General features: G+C 40.3%; 1 protein-coding gene across 2 annotated transcripts in view; it reads left to right on the forward strand.

Moving 5' to 3' along the window:
- The window catches only part of LOC120851655 (limbic system associated membrane protein), a 713,563-nt gene that overhangs the window by 674,763 nt on the left and 13,003 nt on the right, over positions 1-25,797 (forward strand). Inside the window, exons 7-8 of one of the 2 annotated variants that reach the window (XM_040224602.1) lie at positions 5,413-5,448; positions 25,076-25,108. The exons of the other annotated variant lie outside the window; for it this stretch is intronic. Of the exons in view, the coding sequence (XP_040080536.1) occupies positions 5,413-5,448; positions 25,076-25,108 (69 nt within the window). The remainder of the gene's footprint in view (positions 1-5,412; positions 5,449-25,075; positions 25,109-25,797) is intronic. 2 annotated transcript variants of the gene reach the window in all.

The raw sequence follows: 25,797 nt of genomic DNA on the forward strand, positions 1-25,797 counted from the left end.
TTGAAACCCCATGAACAGAGTGAAAAGGCAAAAAGATAGGACACTGACAGATGAACTCCCCAGATCGGTAGGTGCCCAATATGCTACGGGAGAAGAGTGGAGAAACAACTCCAGAAAAAAGGAAGAGACAAAGCCAAAGGGAAAGCAATGCCCAGTTGGGGATGTGACTGGTGATGGAAGTAAAGTCCAATACTGTAAAGAATAATATTGCACAGGAACCTGGAATGTTAGGTCTATGAATCAAGGTAAATTGGAAGTGGTCAAACAGAAGATAACAAGAGTCAGTGAACTTAAATAGAGTGGAATGGGTGAATCTAACTCAGATGACCATCATATATATTACAGTGGGCATGAATCCTTTAGAAGAAATGGAGTAGCCCTCATAGTCAACAAAAGAGTCTGAAATGCAGCACTTGGGTGCAATCTCAAAAATAAAAGAATGATCTCTGTTCATTTCAAGGCAAACCATTCAGTATCGAAGTAATCCAAATCTATGCCCCAACCAGTAAAGCTGAAGAAGCTGAAGGTGAACAGTGCTATGAAAACCTACAAGGCCTTCTAGAACTAACACAAAAAAAAGATGTCCTTTTCATTATATGGGACTGGAATGCAAAAGAAGGAAGTCAAGAGATACCTGGAGTATCAGGCAAATTTGGCCTTGGAGTACAAAATGAAGCAGGGCAAAGGCTAAAAGAGTTTTGTGAAGAGAATGCATAGGTCATAGCAAACAATGTTTTCCAACAACACAAGAGAAGACTCTACACATGGACATCACCAGATGGTCAACACCAAAATCAGATTGATTATATACTTTGCACCCAAAGATGGAGAAGTTCTATACAGTCAGCAAAAACAAGACCAGGAGCTGACTGTGGCTCAGATCATGAACTCCTTATTGCCAATTCAGACTGAAATTGAAGAAAATAGGGAACACCTCTAGACCATTCAGGTATGACCTAAATCAAATCCCTCACGATTATACAATGTAAGTGACAAATAGACTCAAGGGATTAAATCTGATAGAGTGCCTGAAGAACTATGGATAGAAGTTTATGACATTGTACAGGAGGCAGTGATCGAGACCATTTCCAAGAAAAAGAAAGACAAAATGGTTATTTGAGGAGGACTTACAAATAGCTGAGAAAAGAATAGAAGCTAAAGGCAAAGGAGAAAAGGAAAGATACAAGCATCTGAATGCAGAGTTCCAAAGAATAGCACAGAGAGATAAGAAAGCCTTCCTCAGTCATCAATGCAAAGAAATAGAGGAAAACAACAGAATGGGAAAGACTCAAGATCTCTTTAAGAATATTAGAGATACCAAGGAAATATTTCATGCAAAGATGGGCACAATAAAGGACAGAATGGTAGGGACCTAACAGAAGCAAAAGATATGAAGAAGAAGTGGCAAGAATACACAGAAGAACTAAACAAAAAAGATCTTCATGACCCACATAACCACGATGGTGTGTATCACTCACCTAGAACCAGGCATCCTGGAATGCAAAGTCAAGTAAGCCTTAGGAAGTATCAGTATGAACAAAGCTAGTGGAGGTGATGGAATTCTAGTTGAGCTCTTTTAAATCCTAAAAGATGATGTTGTAAAAGTACTGCACTCAATATGCCAGCAAATTTGGAAAACTCAGCAGTTTTCCAAACAAGACTGGAAAAGGTCAGTTTTCATTCCAATCCCAAAGAAAGGCCATGCCAAAGAATGTTCCAACTACCACACAATTGCACTCATCTAACACACTAGCAAAGTAATGCTCAAAATTCTCCAAGCCAGGCTTCAACAGTACATGAACCAAGAACTTTCACATGTTCAAGTTGGATTTAGAAAAGGCAGAGGAACCAGAGATTAAATTGCCAACATCCATTGGATCATCTAGAAAGCAAGAGAATTCCAGAAAAGCATTTACTTCTGCATTATTGACTATGCCAAAGCCTTTGTCTGTGTGGATCACAACATACTATGGAAAATTCTGAAAGAGATGGTAATACCAGACCACCTGACCTTCCTCCTGAGAAATCTGTATCCAGGTCAAGAAGCAACAGTTAGAACTGGACATGGAACAACAGACTGGTTCCAAATAGGAAAAGGAGTACGTCAAGGTTGTATATTGTCACCCTGCTTATTTAATTTATATGCAGAGCACATCATGCAAAATGCTGGGCTGGATGAAGCACAAACTGGAATCAAGATTTCTGGGAGAAATATCAATAACCTCAGATACACAGATGACACCACCCTAATGGCAGAAAGCAAAGAGGAACTGAAGACCCTCTTGTTGAAAGTTGGCTTAAAATTCAGCATTCAGAAAACTAAGATCATGGCATCTGGTCCCATCATTTCATAGCAAATAGATGGAGAAACAATGAAAAGAGTGGCAGACTTTATTTTTGGGGGCTCCAAAATCACTGCAGATGGTGACTGTGGCCATGAAATTAAAAGACACTTGCTCCTTGGAAGAAAAGCTATGACCGACCTAGACAGCATATTAAAAAGAAGAGACATTACTTTGCCAACAAAGGTCTGTCTAGTCAAAGCTATGGTTTTTTCCCGTAGTCATGTATGGATGTGAGAGTTGGACTGTAAAGAAACCTGAGTGCTGAAGAATTGATGCTTTTGAACTGCGGTGTTGGAGAAGACTCTTGAGAGTCCTTTGGACTGCAAGGAAATCAAACCAGTCAATCCTAAAGGAAAGCAGTCCTGAATATTCATTAGAAGGAGTGATGCTGAAGCTGAAACTCCAATACTTTGGCCACCTGATGCGAAGAACTGACTCATTAGAAAAGACCTTGATGCTGCTCAAGAGTGAAGGCAGGAGGGGAAGTGGACGACAGAGGATGAGATGGTTGGATGGCATCACTGACTCGATGGACAGGAGTTTGAGCAAGCTCCAGGAGCTGGTGATGGACAAAGAAGCCTAGTGTGCTGCAGTCCTTGGGTTCCAAAGAGTCAGACAAGACTGAGGGACTGAACTGAACTGAACTGAACTGATGTAGGGCAAGTATGAGGAGATGTATCTTTTGTAGTTCAGAGGTAAAATGGCATCTAACTTCTTCCTCCCTTTTTCACTAATGATGTCTTTTCACTGACTAGACACTGTTTTTTTTTTCTTCTTCTTCTTACCCAGGGGCAATGCTTCCAACACCTCCCACTCCTATTTCCATTAACTCTCACCAGCCTGGGTTTGCTGCACTAGTGAGACTGTTGGCTTGTCTTTGGTACCTTGAGATTTTGAGCAGAGAGTCCAGCCTTATACTCAGCTTTTGACCCTTAGGAAGGGAGTATTCAACAGATTAAAGAAAGACAATTCTACTGATCAGTTACCTTCTATTTTAGAGAAATACATGGATTAGTAAGATATTTTGAGACGACTGAATATAAGAGAATAAAAATACAAAGAAATCTACACTGAGGCAGTACCACATCAATGTATGGAAGTTTAACAATTCTCTTTTTAATTAAAAAAATCATTAACCTATGCTTGATGAAATTTCAAGTACCACCTAAGCAACCCAGCCCTGGAGGGAACGCTTTAAATGAGAGCCTCCCTGCTTTTTCCGGAAGCCATTTTACTATCTCTGGGGCCCAGTGTTTAAGTATACACCACTTGATGCTAGTTAAGACTTGGCAAAGCCTCTCAACCAGCTACTCTTGGATGAAATGAAAGTGAAATGATGTTGGAAGAATAAGGCTTAAAAAGCTAGGATGGGGAAGGATCTAAGGAAAGCTAAGTCAGTAGGGAATTAAGAGAATGAAAATAACTAATGGGCCATGATGGGGCTAAGATGATGATAACAGGGTGGAGCTAAGGCGATGATGACAAGCTGGGAACCTTGAAGAGGTGAAGAGGAGGGTGGATGAGATGGTTTAGCAATATAAATGGTCTTGTTGAAATGAGAGCAGAGTGCATTTATCCAGCTGTGAACAGTGTGATGAGAAAATATTAAGCTGAATCATTTAAACAGGCTGAATAGTAATTGTAATAATAAAAATAAGATAGGATGTATAGAATATAATATGGAACAGTAGTCTCCAACTGCTCTATAAAGGCTGAAAGCAGTTTAGCTATTTATTTTCAAAGCTGGAAACTTTAGTACCAAGTAACTGGTGGAGGTTTAAAGCATTTTTCTCCTCCACACTTGTGGAACTAAGACACAGTTGTTCACTGTGCTGTTATTGACCTGTTCCATCTTAATGCACTTACAGAACTTTGGCATTAAACCACAACTTTCATCCAAGTTAGAGGAAAGCTCACTCTGCAAGGAGACTTGGTTTTCTTAATGTCCATATGTACCAAGTGCCCAAATTTCAGCCAAAAATCTAGTCAGAATTTCTGAGCTTATGATATATGATGGCAAGCAGATCAGATGTGAATATGTAAATATGCTTTCCTCTTTATGGTTTAGACTGTTGTTAATTTTCATTTATCCCTGGTCTTTATCTAACCAAGCTGCTAGGAGGAATGTAGAAAAGCATTATGATTATACTTACATTATAGGGTTTGGGGGTACCAAGTAAAGCATCTTATCCTTAATGCAACATTCTCTCTCTCTGAAAGAGCCTCAGAGAAGAGTTTTATTAAACCTGGGTTTTAATGAGTCAGATAGAGGATACCTTAAAGCCTGAGCTCTTTCAGCATGTTCAGTTTATGGTTAGTAGCTTTGGGATGGAACTCAGAAACTTGTAAGCTGAGACTCTGTGTTTAAAAGAAAAGCATGTCTTACTATTCACCGGTAGGTGTCATCAAGCACATTTGACTTCAAACTTCAGGTGAGATTGTGTTATCATAAGTGGGTGGGATTAAGGAAAAGACTAAAATCAAATTGTATCATGGCAAGAAGCTTATGTCCTGGCATAACTCTTGTCCTGGTATCAGTAATGTGGAAGGGAAAATTTGAAGGAAAATCTGAATTAGTGTTTACCAAAATAAATTTTCCAGATGCTTGGCTAAAGCTGATATGAACAGGAGGGCTTAGAGGGAGGAAAGGAGCCCTTAGTTACCACAGGTTCATCCATCAGAAGTTAAAGAGCCCAGCACCAGAACCAAGACACATGTTCTGAATCTGATCACTACTAATTTAAACACTCCAAAAAGTCTGTAATCTTGGTGGGTTCTCCAGAGGAGGGTAGGATTCTATTTGTAAGGTTACCACAATAGGGTGTTATCCTCTACTGTAGCTAATTTTTTTAAAGGCTTTGGATTTAAAATTTTACTAACAGCTCTCTGATCATTTAGCACTGGCAGGAAGGACAGACAAATGCTCTATAGGAGACATGATCCCCTAGGTATGAAAACTCTTCTGTTTTATAATTGTCCAAGTAGCTAAACATGAGTAAGATATATCTATATCTATTTATCTATCCATATAAATTCTCCATGATGCTTACTATTTTTTCCCCTTTAGAGCGTGTTTCACCCACAATCCCCCACCCCCTTCAAGGTCAGTATTGTTTTTATCATCATAGCTCTATTGCTGGGTCATTCTCCATCATCTGTAATGTTCAAAACACAAAAAGGGATAAATACATTCACAAAATTCACACACACATACAAATAGGAACCTTTTTTTTTTTTTTTTAAATTTAAACCTTCAAAGAAAAGTCAGTCAATTGTCCTCACATGAATTGTAAGGCAGAAAACTGGTCTATACTTCAAGCTGGTCAGTAACTGGGGAGATAGTACTAAGCTAAGAATGTGATTTTTTGTTCAATTAATACATATTACAGGTAACTATGAACTTACATATTTGGAACACAGCCAGTTAAATACTGTAGCTCATAAATATATGAATCTTCTAACTGACCACCTTATACAATCCAAATCTGAAATCATTTGTATCACTTGTAAAAATGAATTTATCTATCACCAAAGGTTGAACTCAACCATATTATGAGGACATTTCTTTTTCTTAAAATTGTGGCTAATTTGGGGACTTTTCCTTTTAAACACAACTATTTTAGAAAACACAAATGAGAAAACAAGGTAGTCATTTGGTATTCTTTTTCACAGAACTTTCTACACACTCAAGTTAAATTTTGCTTCCTACATCACATTAAGATGCAAGTTACAGCCCCAACCTTCTAGCTTAAGGCTATTTAAAGGCAAATTGGCAAATAAAATTAAAACAATACAAAAATCTGAAATGAAACCAACCTACCATTGAAATTAAATTCCAGAAAAGTGATTTGCAAATAACACTCAAAGACCTGAGGAAAAAAAATGGAAAGTAGGCCATGTGGGGCCTCGTGTGGAGAAAATAAATCCAATTAAACAAGATTATCATATACACTCTAAAGGAAATGTGCTCAGAATTAAAGGTTGGAAGCTGCTGTTTTCTAAGTTTGAAGATGGATCATGTTTCATTAACACTTGTCTAAACTAAAAATTAGGACAGAAATGAGAGTAGATATGCAGAGTGTCAATAATGCAATGTGTTGCATATGCATATATTCACATATAGACAAACTTATTTTAATTATATTAGAAATGAGAATCACAAGGTTTCAGGGATCAACTAGACAACTTAATAAAAGAATTATTCTTAACTTTCAAGTAAGGTCCAAAATAGTTTTAGAAGAATTCTGTTGAATAAGATTCTTCCCTAAAACATTGATGAAAGCCGTTTTCTTCCCCAGCCACTAAAAATAAGACTGTTAAAATGTGTCTGTTTTTTTAGACATGACATGAGACTTAGCGTTCATGGGAAGTATCCCATTTTGAATTCCTGACATGCCGCAATTATTTTAAGACATTTATCTTCTACTGTTGCTGCAGAGATTGACACCATTTTATCGTGTTGCCATCTTGCCAGTATCTTGATGTGACAAACATCCATATACACATTTGTCCCAGTGGACAACATTCTCAAAGAGGTCATGCTCCATCCGAGACTAGCTTGTACAGTGTCACTAGGACTTAAGGTATCCTTTATGAGAACAGTTCTGTAGCCCCAAAGCCAAATATTTTATCTGATTACTGTTTATGATACATATAACATTGAACAAAATGAAGCCAGACACTGTTCACAAAGGAACAGTGTTTGATATTGAAAATCAGTCTAGACCAGGATGGAGCTTGTGGGATTCTGTTGAACTTGATATATTCCCACAAATGGAATTGCTGATTGGAGAATGACCCTAGTTTGATTTTATGTTGTAGATAGACCGTAGATATAGCTTCTTTAGATCCAATAGTTTTAGAGAATATAGTTTTTCTTACTACTAATACTTAGGGCTTCTGCTGGTAGAAATTGAAAAGCTGTTCATGGAGACTTGGGGTAGCTGGTGTGAGAGGTGCTTATAGAAAGTACCCTCTTAAGTTTCCTATTTCTTACAAGGACTTTTACTTTCTAGAATCAAATCTGTTTCCTCCTCCTCTTTCCAACCAAGATGGCAGCCCATGTGAAATGCAGTTTCCTATGGAAAAAAAATACTAACATACAGGATCCTCATTTTTATAGTGCCCCTTGAGTAGTGAAGTATCTAAGAAAAGATGACTGCTTCACTGTGATCATAGCTCTAGGGCAAGACACCTTCATTTCATTAAATATCCTATGTTGTCATCATCTATGTGGAATCCTACCCTCCCACCCTAAAGTGTGAAGATGTCTTGACGCAGATGGTTGATGCAAATGGCTTGAAGGATTTTGAGCCAATTAATTTCCTTAAGGTGCTTTGAAAGTAGGAGAAAGTCACAAAGCTTCTTTCTGTCCTCCCATCATAAAAAAAGAGAACTTTCCTTCCTACTTTCCAGTAACAGAAACATATGTTTAATTTCAACTGCTTCATTGTTAATATCTCTCATTGGAGGGTCTCCCCTCCTTACCCCACTCTACATGGCTCATCAAGCTGACTGGGGATAAACAGGAGAGTCACAGCAGGAATGCAGTCCTAAACCCCTTCAAGCTGTGATTAAACAAAACAAGGCTCAATAAATCAAATGTATTTCCCTTGGGTTCCCTTCATCATATTACTTGATTTTCTGCAGTGATAATAATAATACTGGAATTACACCAAAGAATAATTTGTATTGTCTGCAGCCAATCAGAAATTTTCAAATTTCCTTTCCTCTTATACCAGAAGCAAACAAAAATAACCCCCCAAAATCAGGGTGCTTCCCTGCTCCTTAATTTAAGAGACACATATAAATAAATAAAACAAATAGTGTTCCATTTTTGATCTGTTTCTGATAGGTGTTTTTCCCATTAATTTTAATTTAGGTTTATTTATTCTGAAATGAGTCCTGAATTGCATATATTTACATAACTATCCTTGACTATATCACTGCAGAAAATCCACTGAATTGTAAAATGAGGAAAGAGCCAACTCTAAATATCTGAGGGAGCTTTTCTCACTTTGTTAGTCTCAAATCATTTCCTGAGGGCTCTGAATACTGAGACGTGGTAACCGGGCTCCCACCTCCTCCCCATCAACTCGCTTGTGCACAGCCCCTCATGATGGACATGCACCAGACAGGCTCTCACCTTTAGAAGGACCGCAGGTGCAGAGTGAGGTGAGGAAACCAGCCTCGGGAAGTTAAAAATAAAGGGAAAGTAGAGAAAAGGCCAAGGACAAACCGCCATTGTTGTGTGTTTATCACCCTCAAGTTAAGAATTCCCGTGAGCTCAAGCCTCTCTGGTCGCAATCGCTGCCACTTAAAAAAAAAATAAAATCAATAACCCTAGAATCTGTCTCCTCTGTTTGCCTCCCATCTGATTATTTATCCCAAGTGAACAGCCTTTCCATTCACTAACCCCATGTGGCGAGTGGGTTTGGGAAATGTTGAGATTATCTTCCAAGTTCAGGCACTGCATTGGGTTTGTTCACAGCTGCTTGCCATTCCGTTCCTGTTTTTCCATTGATAAAACACATTGCACATGGCTGGGTTTGCATGATTAATACAGCTGTCTAAAGCTCACTCTGAAAATAAAACAACCCCCCCTCCCAAATTAAAGTTTAAAAAAAATTAAAATCCAGCCCACAAACACACCAGGCTTGTAGAAATCTGCAGTCCGCCTGGCCTGCTTCCTCCCACAGGGAGACCGGTGTTGGCTAAGGGCAGGCCTGGCATCAGAACAGCCAGATTCTATATCCAGAAAGAGGAAGAGACGGGCCTACCCTCACCCGGCACTCCCAGGAATGGGTTCTCAAGTCAGACCACTGGCATGGAAGGAAAACTGGGGAAAATCCTCCAAAGATCCCAGGCTGTGAGGGTGCCTGGACCACCCCTACAGCTTCATTTATTTTCTATAGGATATTTTCCCAGGTATTGAAGAAAGAATGCTTCTTTTCAGCTCCTTATTATAACAGCAGTGTCACCTTGTCTAGTAATAACAGTAATAATAATAATAATCGTTAACATAGATAGATAGCAGATGTCTCATGTAACAATAGAATTCTAAGAGCTTTTGCATGTACTAATCCAATTAATCCTCACACCCCTAAGAAACTAACACTCACCTTCTCCCACACTTTTAACCATCAAATTCCACCCAAATTTCAGTCTACTCCTTGTTGCACCTAGGCACATATATAAACTCTAGCACATTGTAAATAGACATCATGTATGCATTCATGTTCATTAGATATGTATTAGATATATCTGTCTAATGAATTTTAAACACTCATCTAATTTATTTTATGTATTATAATGCTTATAATAAACAATACAGTTGCCTTAATATCCATACACCTTTACAAAGTTCAGTCCAGACCCACTCAACACACAGAGATTTGAAAGCTTAGTCTTTAAAAAACATGAGCAGAGCTATCTGGCATCAGGACATCTAATTTCACACACTTATTCAGGCTGATTTACATACACACCTCTATTAATCATGGATAATTACTAGCATTGTTCTTTTTAATTCAGTTTTTCCAACTGTGAAATGGGAAAGAAATTATGTTTTTCATGCCTACAAACTCAAAGTGGTGTTTTAAATAATATGTAAAAGAGAGCTTCAAGTTCCTCAAAAGAATGCTTACTGAATTCAAAATCATCCTATTCAGATACACATTTGTCTTATAATTTTTAAAGATGCGCTTGTATCGAGTATTATGTTGCCTAGATATTAATTTGATAAAAATTTGGTTTGGCTCCATTACGTGCTTGTGCGTAGTCACTCAATTGTGTCCAATTCTTTGCGATTCCATGGACTGTAGCCCTCCAGGCTTCTCTGTTCATGGCACACTCCAGGCAAGAATACTGGAGTGGGCAGCCATTCTCTTCTCCAGGGGATCTTCCGGACTCAGGGATTGACCCCAGGTCTACTTCATTGCAGGTGGATTCTTCACCATCTGAGCCCCCAAGGAAACCCCTATAGATGGCTGTATTTTGGATTCTAGGGGTGTCTGAAATACCCCCACTGTTAACAATTTAAGTACAGAAGTATCCTAAGGCCAAACAAAGTATACTTTTCATTATTTTTCAACACTGGCATAATGCTCCACTTCACAGGAGCTGCAGTTAAACAGTTCTCTACTGTGAGGCACACACTTGTGGTGGATGCCCGATTGGGCATTAGCACCTGTCAGACTAGTCCATAATGATCAATCTAAAAAACCTGCCCTTTTTTTCTTGTCAAAGGTGTAAAGCATGTCCTAGGAAAGGCTTCAGTGTTTAAGTGCATTGCTCCTTTCCCACTAGCCAATGGAAATAAGGGCCTTGATTTTATTGACAGAACTTAGGTAGCCATGTCAACACGAATTTACAGTAGAATCACGAGCCCTGATTAATTCATATGAAGATAACTGAGAGTTGACATGAATATCTGACAACCATCCCCTGACTCCCCAGGAACAGAAGTCTAACTTCCTCCTGGTTTATCTCAAGGGGGATAGTTGGGCCAATACTTCACCTAGAATCAATACTTCACCCACCAATTCAGTGACTTAGACTCAACTGTAACAGGTGGGCCACACCACCAATTTGGACCCATTGTAACATGCACTTCTCTCTGTTGAATCCACTTCTCGTTTTGCTCTTCTACCATTTCATTCTTCCTTTTGCCCTGTTTCCTAAGCAATTCTTATTCTCTCCTCGTTAAAGTTTTCTAGCCAGAATAATTCTGAAATTTATTCATGCTCTTATTTAAGTGTTCAAAAGAAGCTTGGAAATCTTAACCTCTCCTAGAATTTACATTTAGCTTCAAGTGAAATGGCTAAAAATCCTATAGCATCAATTTAAAGGTAGGAGAATTTTTAGTCCTGGGACTCTTTCCTAATGCCTTTTCCTGTTTTCCCAGTCTAGATCTGCCTGCATCAGGCAGCCTTTCATGGTTATCCTCGTACTTAAACTTTGCTGTGCTATTTAGATTTCTATACCCAGCAGGGACTTAAAGATGAATATATATAATTTTTGAAAATGCAAGCTCCCACTAAATTTTAATTTGATGGAAATATTTCTCTTCTATGAGCTTTATGAGAAAAAATATCTTTCAAAGTAACAATTGCATGTGGGGATTAAGTTTAAGTAATTGACAGTCTTGTCTTTTTAATTAAAAGGAATAAAGCTGCCTAAGTAGAGCTCAAAGAGATTTGCAGCAGAAAATACTGGCTTGCTGCCCCAAAGGGTGACAAGACCAGGATCTTGAATGGACAGAAAATGCTTATACAGGTCCCTTTGGTCTTTGGAGAGCACCCCCAGGGGAGATCACCCTGGTGTTTGCATCAAGTGTGACATTTAGCAAGGGGGTAGCGATGTACTGGGAACTTCCAGTACATCACTACCAAAAGGTACCAAAAGGTAGCTCAGACAGTAAAGAATTTGCCTGCAATGTAGGAGACCTGGGTTCAATCCCTCCGCTGAATATTAAGTGGCCATGGACTTTGAGGAGAGTTGCTGAGTGTAGCCAAGAAGATGGTCCTTTCTTTGGAAGTTTTGCTCTAGGTTCAGAGAAGAGATCAAGAGTCCTTAAAGGAAGTGGCGCTATTTAAGAGTCAAAAAGATGTATGTGTATGTATAATTGATTCCCTTGTACAATATAACCTAACACAACATTGCAAAGCAACTATGCTACAATAAAAATGAAAAAAAAAAAAGTAGAAAGTTTCAAAGGAAAAAAAAGTCAAGAAAGAACACATATTCTTCCAAGAATTCAATCATCAGTAAAGTCTTGGCTGCTGACAAAGTTCATAGTATAGCCCTGCAAAACTATAATCTTTCATTTTAGTCTGCCCCTTGGCTCCCTCTCTTTCTTTTTCACCTGAAATTCTTATTTTTGTTATCTGTATTTCTTGATCTTCTTTTTCTCTGCATTTTTCTACCATATTCACCTTGCATTTTGTATACACTATCTCTTTGACATCCTTCAAACAAAACCGAAGAAAAGGTTTTGATAGTGTTAGCATTCTATTCTAAACACTGGATATCACCCAGAGAAGCACCACAAAGCCATTATCCCATCTATCTGGAGAGGCTAGATACAAATGCAACCTTCACAACAACCTCCCTTTTACAGTCACTCTGTCCCCACAATGGTCTTTAATCATCACAAGTCATTTGTAAGCATTAAATTAAACAAGCACTGCCATAGGGGAAAAATCCCCCAGCTTAAGAGGTCCCACCTTGCATCTCCTCTTGTACACTGCTGTGAAGAAACACACCTGCCAAGTCAGGACACAGCATGGCATAATGAGTTTGGAATTCCAATTTAAGGTGTTCATTCACACCCAGATATATGATGGGAGTAGGCAGACCACTCACTGGGACTCCACCGAGAATCATCAGCTTATATCCACTGCAAATCAGTAGGAGGAGAGACCTTACAAGTCATTTATCATGCTTCCTAATTGGACCCTGGGGACCTGAGCACTGCCATAGTTTATTGCACTATTTTACTCATCACAATGCTGGTTGTAAAAGAAAACGCTTCCCACATTTCTGTAACACATATGTACGTTTTAATACCTGGACATTACCACTAACAGAGTATCTTTGCTATAAATCACAGCTATCAGTCCACTCTACTTTATCTGTCCCATACTCATAACGGAGATTCTGTTTTAACCACTTACCTTCCAAACCTGGTAGTTCCAGTATGACTTTTCTAACTACTTAAGAGAATCTTGCTTGGGGCAACAGTAGCATCCTGTGGTTTAAAAAAAATAAACAGATAACTGTGCCTTGACTGAGTACCCATCCCGTGCACCATCCCATCCTCTTTAGCCCGCAGGACACTGAGCATCCCCACCCATGTGCTATGTTGGAAAATTGCTTGGCCATTCTGAAGTGCTTTCTCAATTGTACATGTGAATGTTTGGAGGGCAGAAATGACTAAGGGAAAAAAGGGAAGCAAGAAAAGCAGTAGCTTTCACTTCTCTTTGTTGAATCACAACTTAGTAACTTGGGAGATGTGTTCTCGTCCCTGGAGTTCCTGAACACAGGTAAGTTCATTGTGGAAGGTTGCTTACTTCATGTCACAGTGCTGAAATAGATGGCATGCTCTCACCCATTGGAGGTTGGTCTTCTTTAAGGATCAGCCTTCCCATCTGTCATTAAATGAATGCGTCACTTTCTATTCTGCATTTAAATGTACTCTCCACTTGCCTTTGCTCTGTAAAGTTCCTTTTTTTTCTGTTCATGTTTTCTTTTCATCTGATTTTCAACCATTAGGAACACCAGAAAGAAACTTCATTCTTGATGGGCAGTGAAAACTAGTTCCTGGCCCAGATGAAGTTTATTCGACAATACACAGTATTTTGGTTACACTATTCATTCCTTCAAAAGAAAAAAAAAGTACCATCCTAATACTTTCTGTGTCAAGCTCTAGCTCTGAGCTAGGTTCTTGGGAAGGGCTGTGAAAAGAAGCCAGACACGACCTCCACAATGATAGACCTTACAGACCTTCCAGGGCAGTAGTTGTTGGTGAGTAGTTATGAGAAACTTTGCTAAGTTGAGGAGACCTATGTGGTCTATGGAGAACTCAGCACAGGGACATCTTAGCTAACCTGGACCAGTCAGTTCTCTGACCAGTGAAAGTGAAGTTTAAAATTAAGGCAGAAAGAAGGGAAGGGAGAAAGGAGCAGAACATCTCAGGATTGCAGAGGATTAGAATCCAGAGACAGTTAAACAATAGAGTCTAAATAATTTTTAAAATATGGGGGGAAAACCCACATTTTTTTCCTAATAGTTTCTTACTTTTCCTCATTTGCATCTAGCCTGTTTAAAAACAAAAGAAATGTGATAAACTAGTGGAGTTAAAAGAGAAGAGATGGGCATTACTACCTGTTACACATTTGAGATAAGAAAGAGCAGTCAACTTGACTACAGACGTGTGGATAGTGTATACTATGTGGTAGGTGGTGTTACAGAGGTGAGTTTTCTGGAGGATGCTGAGACCCATTCTCTATCAGAGCATCTAGAGAAAGCTTTCAGCCTCTCAACAAGGAGGTTTGACAGTAGGCTTTTAAGTTAGTTGTAGGGATGGTCAGGTCAGTTGGAGCCATCTGTTTTCCAGGAGCTGCTTGCTCTAGAACCTGGAGGTATATTATGTTTCAAGTCAGTGACACAGCAGGAATTACAGATAAATCCCTGAGGGGTCCTGGCACTCCCAGTGGTACAGTCACTGCCAAGGTTCCAAAGCGGAACCGCCTTCACCAAGTTCTCTGCCCTGCAGCGGTCAGTGCTATAGACGCAGGCTCTGGGGTAACTCTGAGCATACCACTATTTTTTAATCCCTTATCTTCTTATTTGTGAGAGCCTTAAAATCCCAGGAAATCTCACAAATTCACTTATCTCCGCATTCAAATTCCACAGCGAGTTACCTTGTTTTGTGGTATTTGAATGTTTTTGGTTTCAGAACATATGAAATGAAAACACATATTACACGGATTAAGGCCAGTCTTGAATCCCTTAGAGTTTAAATCTAAAATGTATTCTGAAACGGATCTGCAATTCACAATTTAGAGCATGGAAACAGAGGGAGAAAACCAGACAGGAGGCAAATCTCTAGAGACCTACACAAACCTGTACTTTTTAAATCCCTTTTTAGCAAGTCAAATACATGAAGGCGCAGAAGGCTTCCAAATGTACATAAAATTATGTCTTTTCAACTGTAATCTACTTTGCCCCAACAATAAGTAGATTCGGGGCTAGGAAGTAGCTCTTTATGAAATTGGATGACTGTTCTTTCATTCCAATGGGGGCCAAATGCCAGGATTTTACCCACAGGTGCAATGGCTGTGTTATAGGCATAGGGGCATAAGCATTTGTTTCTTCTTTAAGACAAAGAGTTCGTGTCTGGCCCTAATAACTTACTGATTCAAAAAAATTTACTTCTGGAGTTTTTCTGTCTTATATGTTTTTTTACGTGGAGTGGCCCAGGGAAATTCCTTTATTAAACTTACCCCATTGGGCATTCTCTAACATTTTAATTCACTGATTATTAAAAATTAAACCTCTCAGGCTAAATAAGAAACCTGCAGGGTTTGAGCAGGCTGACTTGCTGTAAGAGACTGAATGAAATCCTCCCTTTATGCTGGGAGTGCTTAGTGAGCCTGTACTTTCTGGAACAGTCCGTATCACCATCAAGCAGAGCCTATAACAGTTAAAGTCAATTCATGTACCTGTACTTACTCCACAGGGCAATTACTTCAAGCGTGCAGTCAGAAGGACCTCATAAACCCATATAAGACATATTTTATTGCATTGTCATTTCATGCTGTAAAGACAATGTTCCTTATAGAAATTAGACCTCACCTATCTTAGCTTCTCTTTAGTTTCACTGCATAATACCAGCCAACTAAAAAGTGGGGGGGAAAATTCAGTCTCCTTGTAATGATGTCAACTCAAAGCTAAAGAATCAGAAAATAATTATTTTCTTTTCCCCAGATTTAGGGGATTATTTTCTTTACCCCAGATTTGTTTTTATAAATAGCTTTCCATTCTGATAATAAATGTTATGTATTTTCATTATGGAAGAATTTGAAAATATATGAAACTATAAAGAAGAAAATAAAGATTATATATAATCTCTCTCCTCAGAGATAACACCATTAATATGATAGAAACAAATGTTTTGTCTGAATCTTTGAGCTGTCGGTGTATTATAACTTACTCGAGTGAAAACATCTGACCTGTTCTCTGCGTTCTGCCCCTCTGACGCTGGCCTAGCCCTGTCTTGCTCAAGGTCACAGAACAGTCAGGTTCAGGAGTCTGTGCCCCCAGGCCACTGCCCACCTTACAGGGACCAGCACACCCTCTGCTCTTCCAGGTCCTGAGTCCAACCTGACTCACCCTACAAGACATTTCCATTGAGTCACCTCCAAGGTTTCTAGTAAGAGTCCCCCTTACTGAACTTCCTACTTTCTCTCTTTAAATTGGGGTATAAGACAAAGTTGTCTTCTTTTTAATGAGATGAAAATTTTATTTTAAAAATACTTTCTCCGATTCTCTTTCAAATAGAACATAGTGGAGGGTTGGTCCACTAATTGATGAGAATAAGGAATGATTCTCAATTATTATATAATGAGACATTATATCAACATTCATTTTTCTCAATTATCCTATTATATAATGAGACATTATATCAACATTCATTTTGATTTGCATATACTCATTCATTCAGCACTGAATTATCACTAGAATATCCAGGGTGGCAAAAAGCTTGATACATCATTCGTGTCTCTGACTCACTTTGAAACAGCATTAAAATATCTGAAGTCCATTCCTGGTCATGGTCAATGATCAGAAGCCCCTAGGAGTATTTGAAAGTAAAGTGCAGAGTCCTTTCTGACCCAAATCTAGCTAAGGGGGAGGCCAACTTGCCTTCTCGAATATTGATGACATGCTGAGCTAAGACTTTTTAGTTTCCCCAGCCAGTTTGGCATATTTCCCTAGTAGTCAAGATAGCGACTGGCCTATGAACTAGGTAAGAAAACAGCTATAGCCTTAAGGTTGAGGATTAGACCTGTTTCTCTATGTTGGCTTTTCCTCTAGAACTAGACCCAGAATAATCATTGAGATTCTCAGAGACCATTACTCTATAAATATTAGGCATTAGAGTTCATACAACATGGATATAGTACGAAAGAGAAAATTAAAACTCTAACAATCCAAATAGGAATCGCAGGCATTTTTTTTTCTATGTCAAAAGGAAAAATAATAATAATTATTGTAAGTAGAAGCTGCTAATCCCTAAAGCCTCCAAATACAGCGGAGAAATCGTTGAGAAAGAAATTAACAACTTTCAGAGTGTGGCTTTGAAAATTGAATTAATAAAAATGTACCCTTTTTAAGCCAATATAATAGGAAAGGTTTTATTTTTCAAAATATTGGTAAAAAAAAAAAAAAAAGAGCACAAAAACGCGTAAATTCCCATGGAGGACACTTAAACAAATGTTACGCTTCAGGTCCTCAGCATCAGCGAAGGAGGAAGAGGCACAGGCAATATTCTTAAATGTTTATTTTATTAAACAGCTTAATGATTTTAATTCCATCCCTCTCTCACTTTTCCCAGACAATTGGAGGATAGAACCCTTGTTGAATTCAGACCTTCCCTTTCTGCTGAACATACATTCTTATTCATTCAGATACAAGAAACAAAAAAAAAAAGCCCAGTTAGTTAACTCTGCTACTACGTTATTTTCAAAACCCAGGGCTCATCAGAAAGCTTAAAAAGAGTTGTGCCATATGCAACAGAGAACGTTTCCTTGTTCCAATGACTGTGGCAGGTTGAAAAGTGAGCCGTTTATGTTCAAGTAAATACCCTGGAATTAGAACAACTGTGCAAACAATATAAACCCTCAAACTATATATCCTGCCCACGAACTGGAATGAGTGCTTAGAAGCAGAGGAGTCGAGGTGAGTTGTCAGAGTACGAAAAATCAATTCTCCTCCTCATGGGTTTGTTGGACCCTGACCTCCTCTCCCAGATAGAATTCAAAGAAGGCAAAATGCAGTAACTGTTCATAAATATAGATACAGAAATTTCCTTAGGTAGTGAGGGAGTCAGACACAACTGAGCGACTTCACTTTCACTTTCATGCACTGGAGAAGGAAATGGCAACCCACTCCAGTGTTCTTGCCTGGAGAATCCCAGGGACGGGGGAGCCTGGTGGGCTGCCGTCTCTGGGTTCGCACAGAGTCGGACACGACTGAAGCGACTTAGCAGCAGCAGCAGTGAGGGAGTTCAGTTCAGTTCAGTTCAGTCTCTCAATCTTGTCCGACTCTTTGTGACCCCATGAATCACAGCACACCAGGCCTCCCTGTCCATCACCAACTCCTGGAGTTCACTCAGACTCAGGTCCACTGAGTCAGTGACGCCGTCCAGCCATCTCATCCTCTGTCATCCCCTTCTCCTCCTGCCCCCAATCCCTCCACACTGTAAACTCTAGAGCTTCCAATGAAGCATCTCTTGCCTTCACAACACTCACTTTAATGGCAACAGAACTAGTCATACCACATAGTGACAGATGAAAGGTAAGAAGAATTCTTCTGGACTTTGAAACAAACCAAAAAAAAAAAAAAAAGCTTGGGTTTTTGTTTTCTAAGGTTTAAATTTCATGAGGATATTCATAAATAAATAATTTTCAGTCCTCCAGAAAATTTTCTACCTACCAGGGATTTGGAGACTAATGAAAGAACCTCCCGCTGCTCTTGCTGCTAAGTCACTTCAGTCGTGTCCGACTCTGGGCGATCCCATGGATGGAAGTCCACCAGGCTCCCCCGTCCCTGGGATTCTCCAGGCAAGAACACTGGAGTGGGTTGCCATGTCCTTCTCCAATGTATGAAAGTGAAAAGTGAAAGGGAAGTCGCTCAGCCGTGTCCGACTCTTAGCGACCCCATGGACTGCAGCCCACCAGGCTCTGCCGCCCATGTGACTATCCAGGCAAGAGGACTGGAGTGGGGTGCCGTTGCCTTCTCCGAAGAACCTCCTAGCCCCTTATTACTCTTTAAATGACTGTGAATTCCCAACAGTCATTTTGCCTTTGTGTTAAGGCATGGTAGTTTCATGGAATAATATTTCCACCTACCTAGAATTTTAGAGGGCATCTCTTAAGGTATTGATGGATTAATTCACTCAGTTACTCACTCATTATTCATTTATGTACTCAGACACTTATTCACCCAATCTACTGAATACAGACTCTGTGCTGAAGAAATAGTGCGGCAGAGGCTACAGTAGTGAGCAAGGAAGACGTCCTGCCAATGAGCAAGGCCCACTCAGCTCTCTTTGATGCTGTGAGTGCTGTGTGCTAAGTCGCTTCAGTCGTGTCCGAGTCTGTGTGACCCTATGGACCGTCGCCCGCCGGGCTCCTCTGTCCGTGAGATTCTCCAGGCAAGAATACCGGAGTGGGTTGCCACGCCCTCCCCCAGGGGATCTTCCCCACCCAGGAACTGAACCCGTGTCTCTCTTGTCTCCTGAATTGGTAGGCAGGTTCTTTATGACTAGGACCGCCCGGGACAGGCTCAGACGGTAAAGCGTCTGCCTGCAATGTGGGAGACTCAGGTTTGATCCCTGGGTTGGGAAGATCCCCTGGAGAAGGAAATGGCAACCCACTCCAGTACTCTTGCCTGGAAAGTTCCGTGGACGGAGGAGCCTGGTAGGCTACAGTCCATGGGGTCGCAAAGAGTCGGACACGACGGAGCGACTTCACTTCACTTCACTGCCTTTTCTAGTATTAAATCCTTTTCCCATTGCTGCCTCCTACACCCTCATCAGGAGCTGAGACCTAAGCATATAACAATAATGCATTCACAGAATTTTAGAACTTTCTTTGTGCTTGAACCCCCTAAAGTTTTGTCCAATGTACTGCTGCTGTAGATATATCCTTTTATTTCATTGTTTAGACTGGCACTACCATGCTTACTTGTTAAGTCTATTTGCTGAAGCAAAATTGACGTGTGGAGAGAAATCTTCAGGAAAAGCATAAAAACGGTAGGTGTCAGGTATATTCAAATGAGTATATCCAGGAATCCCTACAGAATTGGTGTCCCTGGCAAGGAAATTTTACTCAAGAACTTGAGAGCGCCTTCATGTTGGAAAAGAAAGAATTATTGTCAGTTGTTAAGGACAAGACTTTTTTTTTTTTTTGGTCTGTAATAGGAAAGACTCCTTTTGAAAATAACAAAGACAATTTTTTCACTACTGCCACCTGGTGGACAAAGGTAATTACTTTAGACGGCGCAAAGGAACATGTTTAGTATTACCACGAGATGGCAGCATACAACCAACTTTTCAAAGAGCCCTCCTCAAAAATATTCAGAATTTTGCTCCTCAAAAGAGAACGGTCTGTTCCAACAGAAGTGGATGAATAATAATACAAAATAAAAATTACATTCTCTTTTTTCTAAATACAAATGGAATTCCAAGTCTTAAGATCGTTAGTATTTCACAAACTGTGTCATTCATTGCCATAGGGAAGACTTCCTAGACTTTTAACTGGCAGTTTGCTTTTTAAAGATAACTTAAACAAGGATATATTTTTTATCTGATTTTTAAAAATATTTTCTTCATGGAGTGTAAAGTTTGAGCAATGTTTTAAAATTCTTTTGTTAAAATATTTTTAATCAACTAGTAAGGCAGTGTCTGTTCCCATTTAGGACATTCAGACTTTTGCTCAAGTCTGTTCCCTTTACTGGTGAACCTATTGCTAGTTTTCTCCTGACCAAAATGCTCCCTAATCAGTCTGCTTCATTATCCCTTCGGTATGCTAGAATCTTGTTTTGTTCATCCGTAGTGCTATAGATTAAAAAAGAAAAAAAAAATTTTTTTGAAACAGTACTGCCATGGCTGACTTTGAAGATCTGTTTTTCCCCTTTTTCCACAAAACTTTTCCTGGCAGTCTCCTCTATAAGTGATTTTCACCATAAATCACCATAAAACAACAACTCTTATTTATTGAACAATTAGCATGTGTCTGGCAGCATTCCAAGCAGAGTATGATAATTATCTAAGTGGTCGAACAAAGCTGTTGGTGTTTAGTCACTAAGTCTTGTTGATCTCTTTTTCCACCCCATGGACTGTAGCCTGACAGGCTCCTCTGTCCATGGGATTTCCCAGGCAGGAATACTGGAGTGAGTTGCCATTGTCTTCTCCAGGGGATCTTGCCAACCCAGGGATTGAACCTGGGTCTCCTGCATTGACAGGCAGATTCTTTATCATTGAGCCATCAGGGAAGCCCCAGAACAAACTTACAGGAAGCATTTAATTAAACTTACTTAGTGAAAGAGGAGAACGAAAAAGTTGGCTTAAAGCTCAACATTCAAAAAAACGAAGATCATGGCATCTGGTCCCATCACTTCATGGGAAATAGATCGGGAAACAGTGGAAACAGTGTCAGACTTTATTTTTCTGGGCTCCAAGATCACTGCATATGGTGACCGCAGCCATGAAGTTAAAAAACACTTACTCCTTGGAAAAAAAGTTATGACCAACCTGGACAGTATATTCAAAAGCAGAGACATTACTTTGCCGACTAAGGTCCGTCTAGTCAAGGCTATGGTTTTTCCTGTGGTCATGTATGGATGTGAGAGTTGGACTGTGAAGAAAGCTGAGTGCCAAAGAATTGATGCTTTTGAACTGTGGTGTTGGATAAGACTCTTGAGAGTCCCTTGGACTGCAAGGAGATCCAACCAGTCCATTCTGAAGGAGATCAGCCCTGGGATTTCTTTGGAAGGAATGATGCTAAAGCTGAAACTCCAGTACTTTGGACACCTCATGCGAAGAGTTGACTCATTGCAAAAGACTCTGATGCTGGGAGGGATTGGGGGCAGGAGGAGAAGGGGACGACTGAGGATGAGATGGCTGGATGGCATCACGTACTCGATGGACGTGAGTCTGAGTGAACTCCGGGAGATGGTGATGGACAGGGAGGCCTGGCGTGCTGCGATTCATGGGGTCGCAAAGAGTCGGACACGACTGAGCGACTGAACTGAACTTACAGTTGATGAAACTGAGGCAAAAAGAAATGAAGTGATAATTTCTAGTTAAGCAGAACTGTTGGTGTCCCTGCCTGCCCAGGTTCTTAAACAACTGCTTGGAATTATTCTATGAGACCTGGGGTGGACCGTGGGAAACCTCAGGGGTTTTTTACATGAAGATGATCTCATCAGGAAATCTAAACCCCTTAGGGTGAAGAGCATCACTCTGTGGCCCTGAACTACTGCTGCTGCTGTGCTCAGTCATGTCTGACTCTTGCAACCCCATGGGCTATAACCCACCAGGCTCCTCTGTCCATGCGATTTCCCAGGCAAGAATACTGGAGTGGGTTGTCATTTTCTTCTCCAGGGGAGACGAGATCAAACTTACATCTCTTGCGTCTCCTGCATTGGCAGGTGGATTCTTTACCACTGCACCACCTGGAACCTTGAGAGGTCCTTATAAATTCTAAAGAATGATAAACCAAAGAATTTGAGCCAAGAAAGAGGAGAAGTTGCAAAAGGAGCAGAGCCAAAGTTTCCCCAGTCAATACTGAGTCATATAAATGTCTCAGTGATAACCCTAGGGTTATGTAGGCTATACTTACTCAGCCCTGCTATCACAAAAATTCCAGAGGGGTATTGTGAATAATGGACAGAGTTCTGCCTGGAGGAGTGGGAACCCTGAATTGCAGCCTCAGCTCTGCCTCTTGCTGTCTGTGTGACCTTGGGGAACTGATTAACCTGTCTGGGCCTCAGCTTCCTCGTATTTTGATGAGCAGTTCTCTACAGAGACTTTGCAATATTTGAAAGTAATATGCTGATTTTAAAGACAAGTTGCGAGAACAAGTATTATGAAAGAAAACAGGTGCCAGCATGTCTAATACACAAATGAAACACTGCTGGTTAGGTGGTCTGTGGTCAACAGGTGGACACCAGCATTTTAAGTCTTAACAGAATCTGACTTCACTTCTAAGGTGACAGTGACCTCAGTAACTGGCTTCTGCTAGAAGAGGAGCCGAAATCACGCTCCAGTCTTCTGAATGGACCTCCATCCTTCTGCAAATAATAGACCAGCTCTTCAAGGACGGAAGGGCAGATGCTGATGGCTTTGAGTGTCTTCAGAAGTGCACCAGCAATCATGGTATAAAAGAACATTCACACACCCCCACCTGCCCCACCCCACATCTGTCCTCTCTTGTGGACACAGTTTGCTCTATGAACAGCCCAGCAAATGCTGAATAGTAGCCAAACATTTTTAAGACTTTGGATGCTAGGACAATGGTGCCCTGCTTATAGCCATCATGAGTATGCTAGAACACGTCAGGCTGTTTGAGACTTCTCCTTGTGATCTCCTGAAATCATAAAGGCAAACGGAAAATCTGCGAGGGAGAGGATTCACAGATTGCACTGAACCTCCAAAACTTTGCAGACCTGATTCTAAAGCTCAGACCCCTTTGTGCTAAATCAGAGGATAACGATTTTATCTACTCAGATTCTCTGTTGTGTTAAGAGAGTCTCAGCTCCTCTGTTAGAAGGATGCCTGGCATATCTTTGTTTTTCTCATATTTCAGTGATCTGGCCCGTTCTGTTTTGGTCCATTGTGTATTCAGAGTGCCGTCACTCATTTGCTGCGCCAGCGAGGGAGCAGTAACGCACACAGTTCCTGCTTCCATGGAACTCATAGCCCACTGGTGAAATAAGCATTCATCAAAACACCAGACAAATGCCTTTGAAATTAAAACTGAGATGAGTGTTGGGAAGGAGAACAGAGCTTATAATAGAGGGACTTCATTTTACCAAGGAGACTAAGGAAGACTTCTCTGTGGAATTTGTAACTAAATTTTGACAGGTGAGTGGGATTCCCAGTAGAGATATCACCAGGCCATAGACCCCACGACAAAGAAAACGGGGTACCATGGAGCATCAGGAAGGCTTATGGGCTGGGATGAAGAGATAATAAACATCTCCACATGAGATGAGGCTGGAAAGGTGAAAGGGCAGAGCCATGGATGGCATGCTAAGTATTTTGGTCTTTATTCTGGAAGTCATGAGAAAGCATAAGCCAGTTTCAAGCAGGATGGTAAGGTGACTGGGTTCCAAATCTGAAGCTTCTCTTTCTCTTCAGAGTCCAGGTCACTTTATGCCCTTAGTGAAAACATGCCACTCAGGAATGCAGGGCTGTGTCCTGATCCTCACAGAGAAGAAAACCTATGTGCAGCTTCCATGGTTTGGACTCCTATATCTGACCAGTCATCCAGTTGGTCCTGAGATTCAAAGTATCCTATGGAAATTTTCCATATTTACTTCTAAATATCAAGGAGTGTTGTGCTTTAATTGATCAAGATACTTAAAAGGGAATCCAAGCATTTTACCTATAGAAGCTCTCCCAACACTGAGTTATTAATACATTCAACAAGTATTTATTGTATACCTGCTACATGCTGGGCTCTGATCTAGGCACCAGGGTACAATGGTTGACAAGATATGCACTGTGGCTGGCTTCATGAAGGAGACAAACTGAACAAGCAAGTAAGTAAATGTGTAACATGGTGAAAAGTAGGGATCAGGACTATTAATATTAACAAACCAGGGTAAAATAACAGGAAGTCGCAGAGGATACCATTTTTTGAGAAGATGATGGGGGAAATCCTTCCTGACATTTCAGCAGAAATCTGAATGAAGTGACTGAGCTGGCCAGGCAGAGGTCTGAGGAGGGACATTCCAAGCAGGTGCGAGGGCAAAGGCTATAATGTTGGAAGGGATTTAGTGTATTAGGGAAAAAGGCAGAAAGGAAAAGGAAGAAAGGTAATGGGTGTGAGTAGAGCAAAGCAGATGCAAGATGGTAGAATGGGGGTGGGGATGGGGAGGCAGACACAACCTCTCATTGGCTACATTGCAGCCAAGAGTCCTTTCATCTGCCATACTCAGAGATCCCCTACTTGTCTGCACTCATCACATGTTACATCAAGTATCCGAAGCTGCAAATTGTTTTTGCCACCTCCAACTGCACATTTGTTCCAACAAAGCAGTCTCTTTCCGTGTACCTTTCTTTCAGTCTCTACCAGTATATGTTCCTAAGAGTGTGTTCTTTTCACCTTTCCTCTCATTCTCCTTTCAATGAAGAGTACCAGACTACCTTTGTGCTTACTCGCAATTGATTCAGAATTTTTTACCTGTTTTTGTTTTGCTAAATGTTTCCTTTTTAGAAATTGGCACCACCGTGCACTTCAAGCAAAAAGGTATGGTTCTTATTTCTGATTCCCTTCTGTATGTTAAAATTAAGAGTCCACAGCAATATATTGGAGCCTTCTACACATGATTATTCCCTATTGATAATTTGTGATAATAATTTCCATAACACATTTGACACTATTTTTCCACACTGTGAACTTTCTCATTTACAAGAAGCCTCTTATCCAACAATGTCCCCTCTATTGCTTTTGACTTATTCATTTTTGAATCTCTGGAACTGAACAAGTTATTCCCTCTCCCATTGTCCTTAAGTTCCCTTGGTTAATTGCTGCAGAGCTGCACTTTTGGAAATGTCCACTTCCCAGTGACAGGGCTCTCAGTTGAGACAGAGAGTCCACTTTATCACCCCTCATTGGCTGTTGAAGCAGACATATTGCTCAAGGAGATAGAGTAGGGTCTCCGAAAATGAAACATTTGAGCATTCCCTATTCCCTCCTGCCAGAACCTTCTTCCATACCCTACCCTCGCCCTGCCACCCTATACCCAGGCTGCAGGGACATCTGGCAACTGCGTTTTTGCGCCGTCAAACTGCCTCATGTAGCTCTTTCAGCCACGTGGCACGTGATTCACACACTTTCCCCTACAAAGACAATATAGTCAGGTCAGCACTTCATGACATGGACCCTAAGATTCAAACAATTACCAATTCGATGTGTTATCTTTACAAGACCAACAG

This window comes from Oryx dammah, unplaced genomic scaffold (assembly GCF_014754425.2).
Source record: "Oryx dammah isolate SB20612 unplaced genomic scaffold, SCBI_Odam_1.1 HiC_scaffold_2, whole genome shotgun sequence".
NCBI lineage: Eukaryota > Metazoa > Chordata > Mammalia > Artiodactyla > Bovidae > Oryx > Oryx dammah.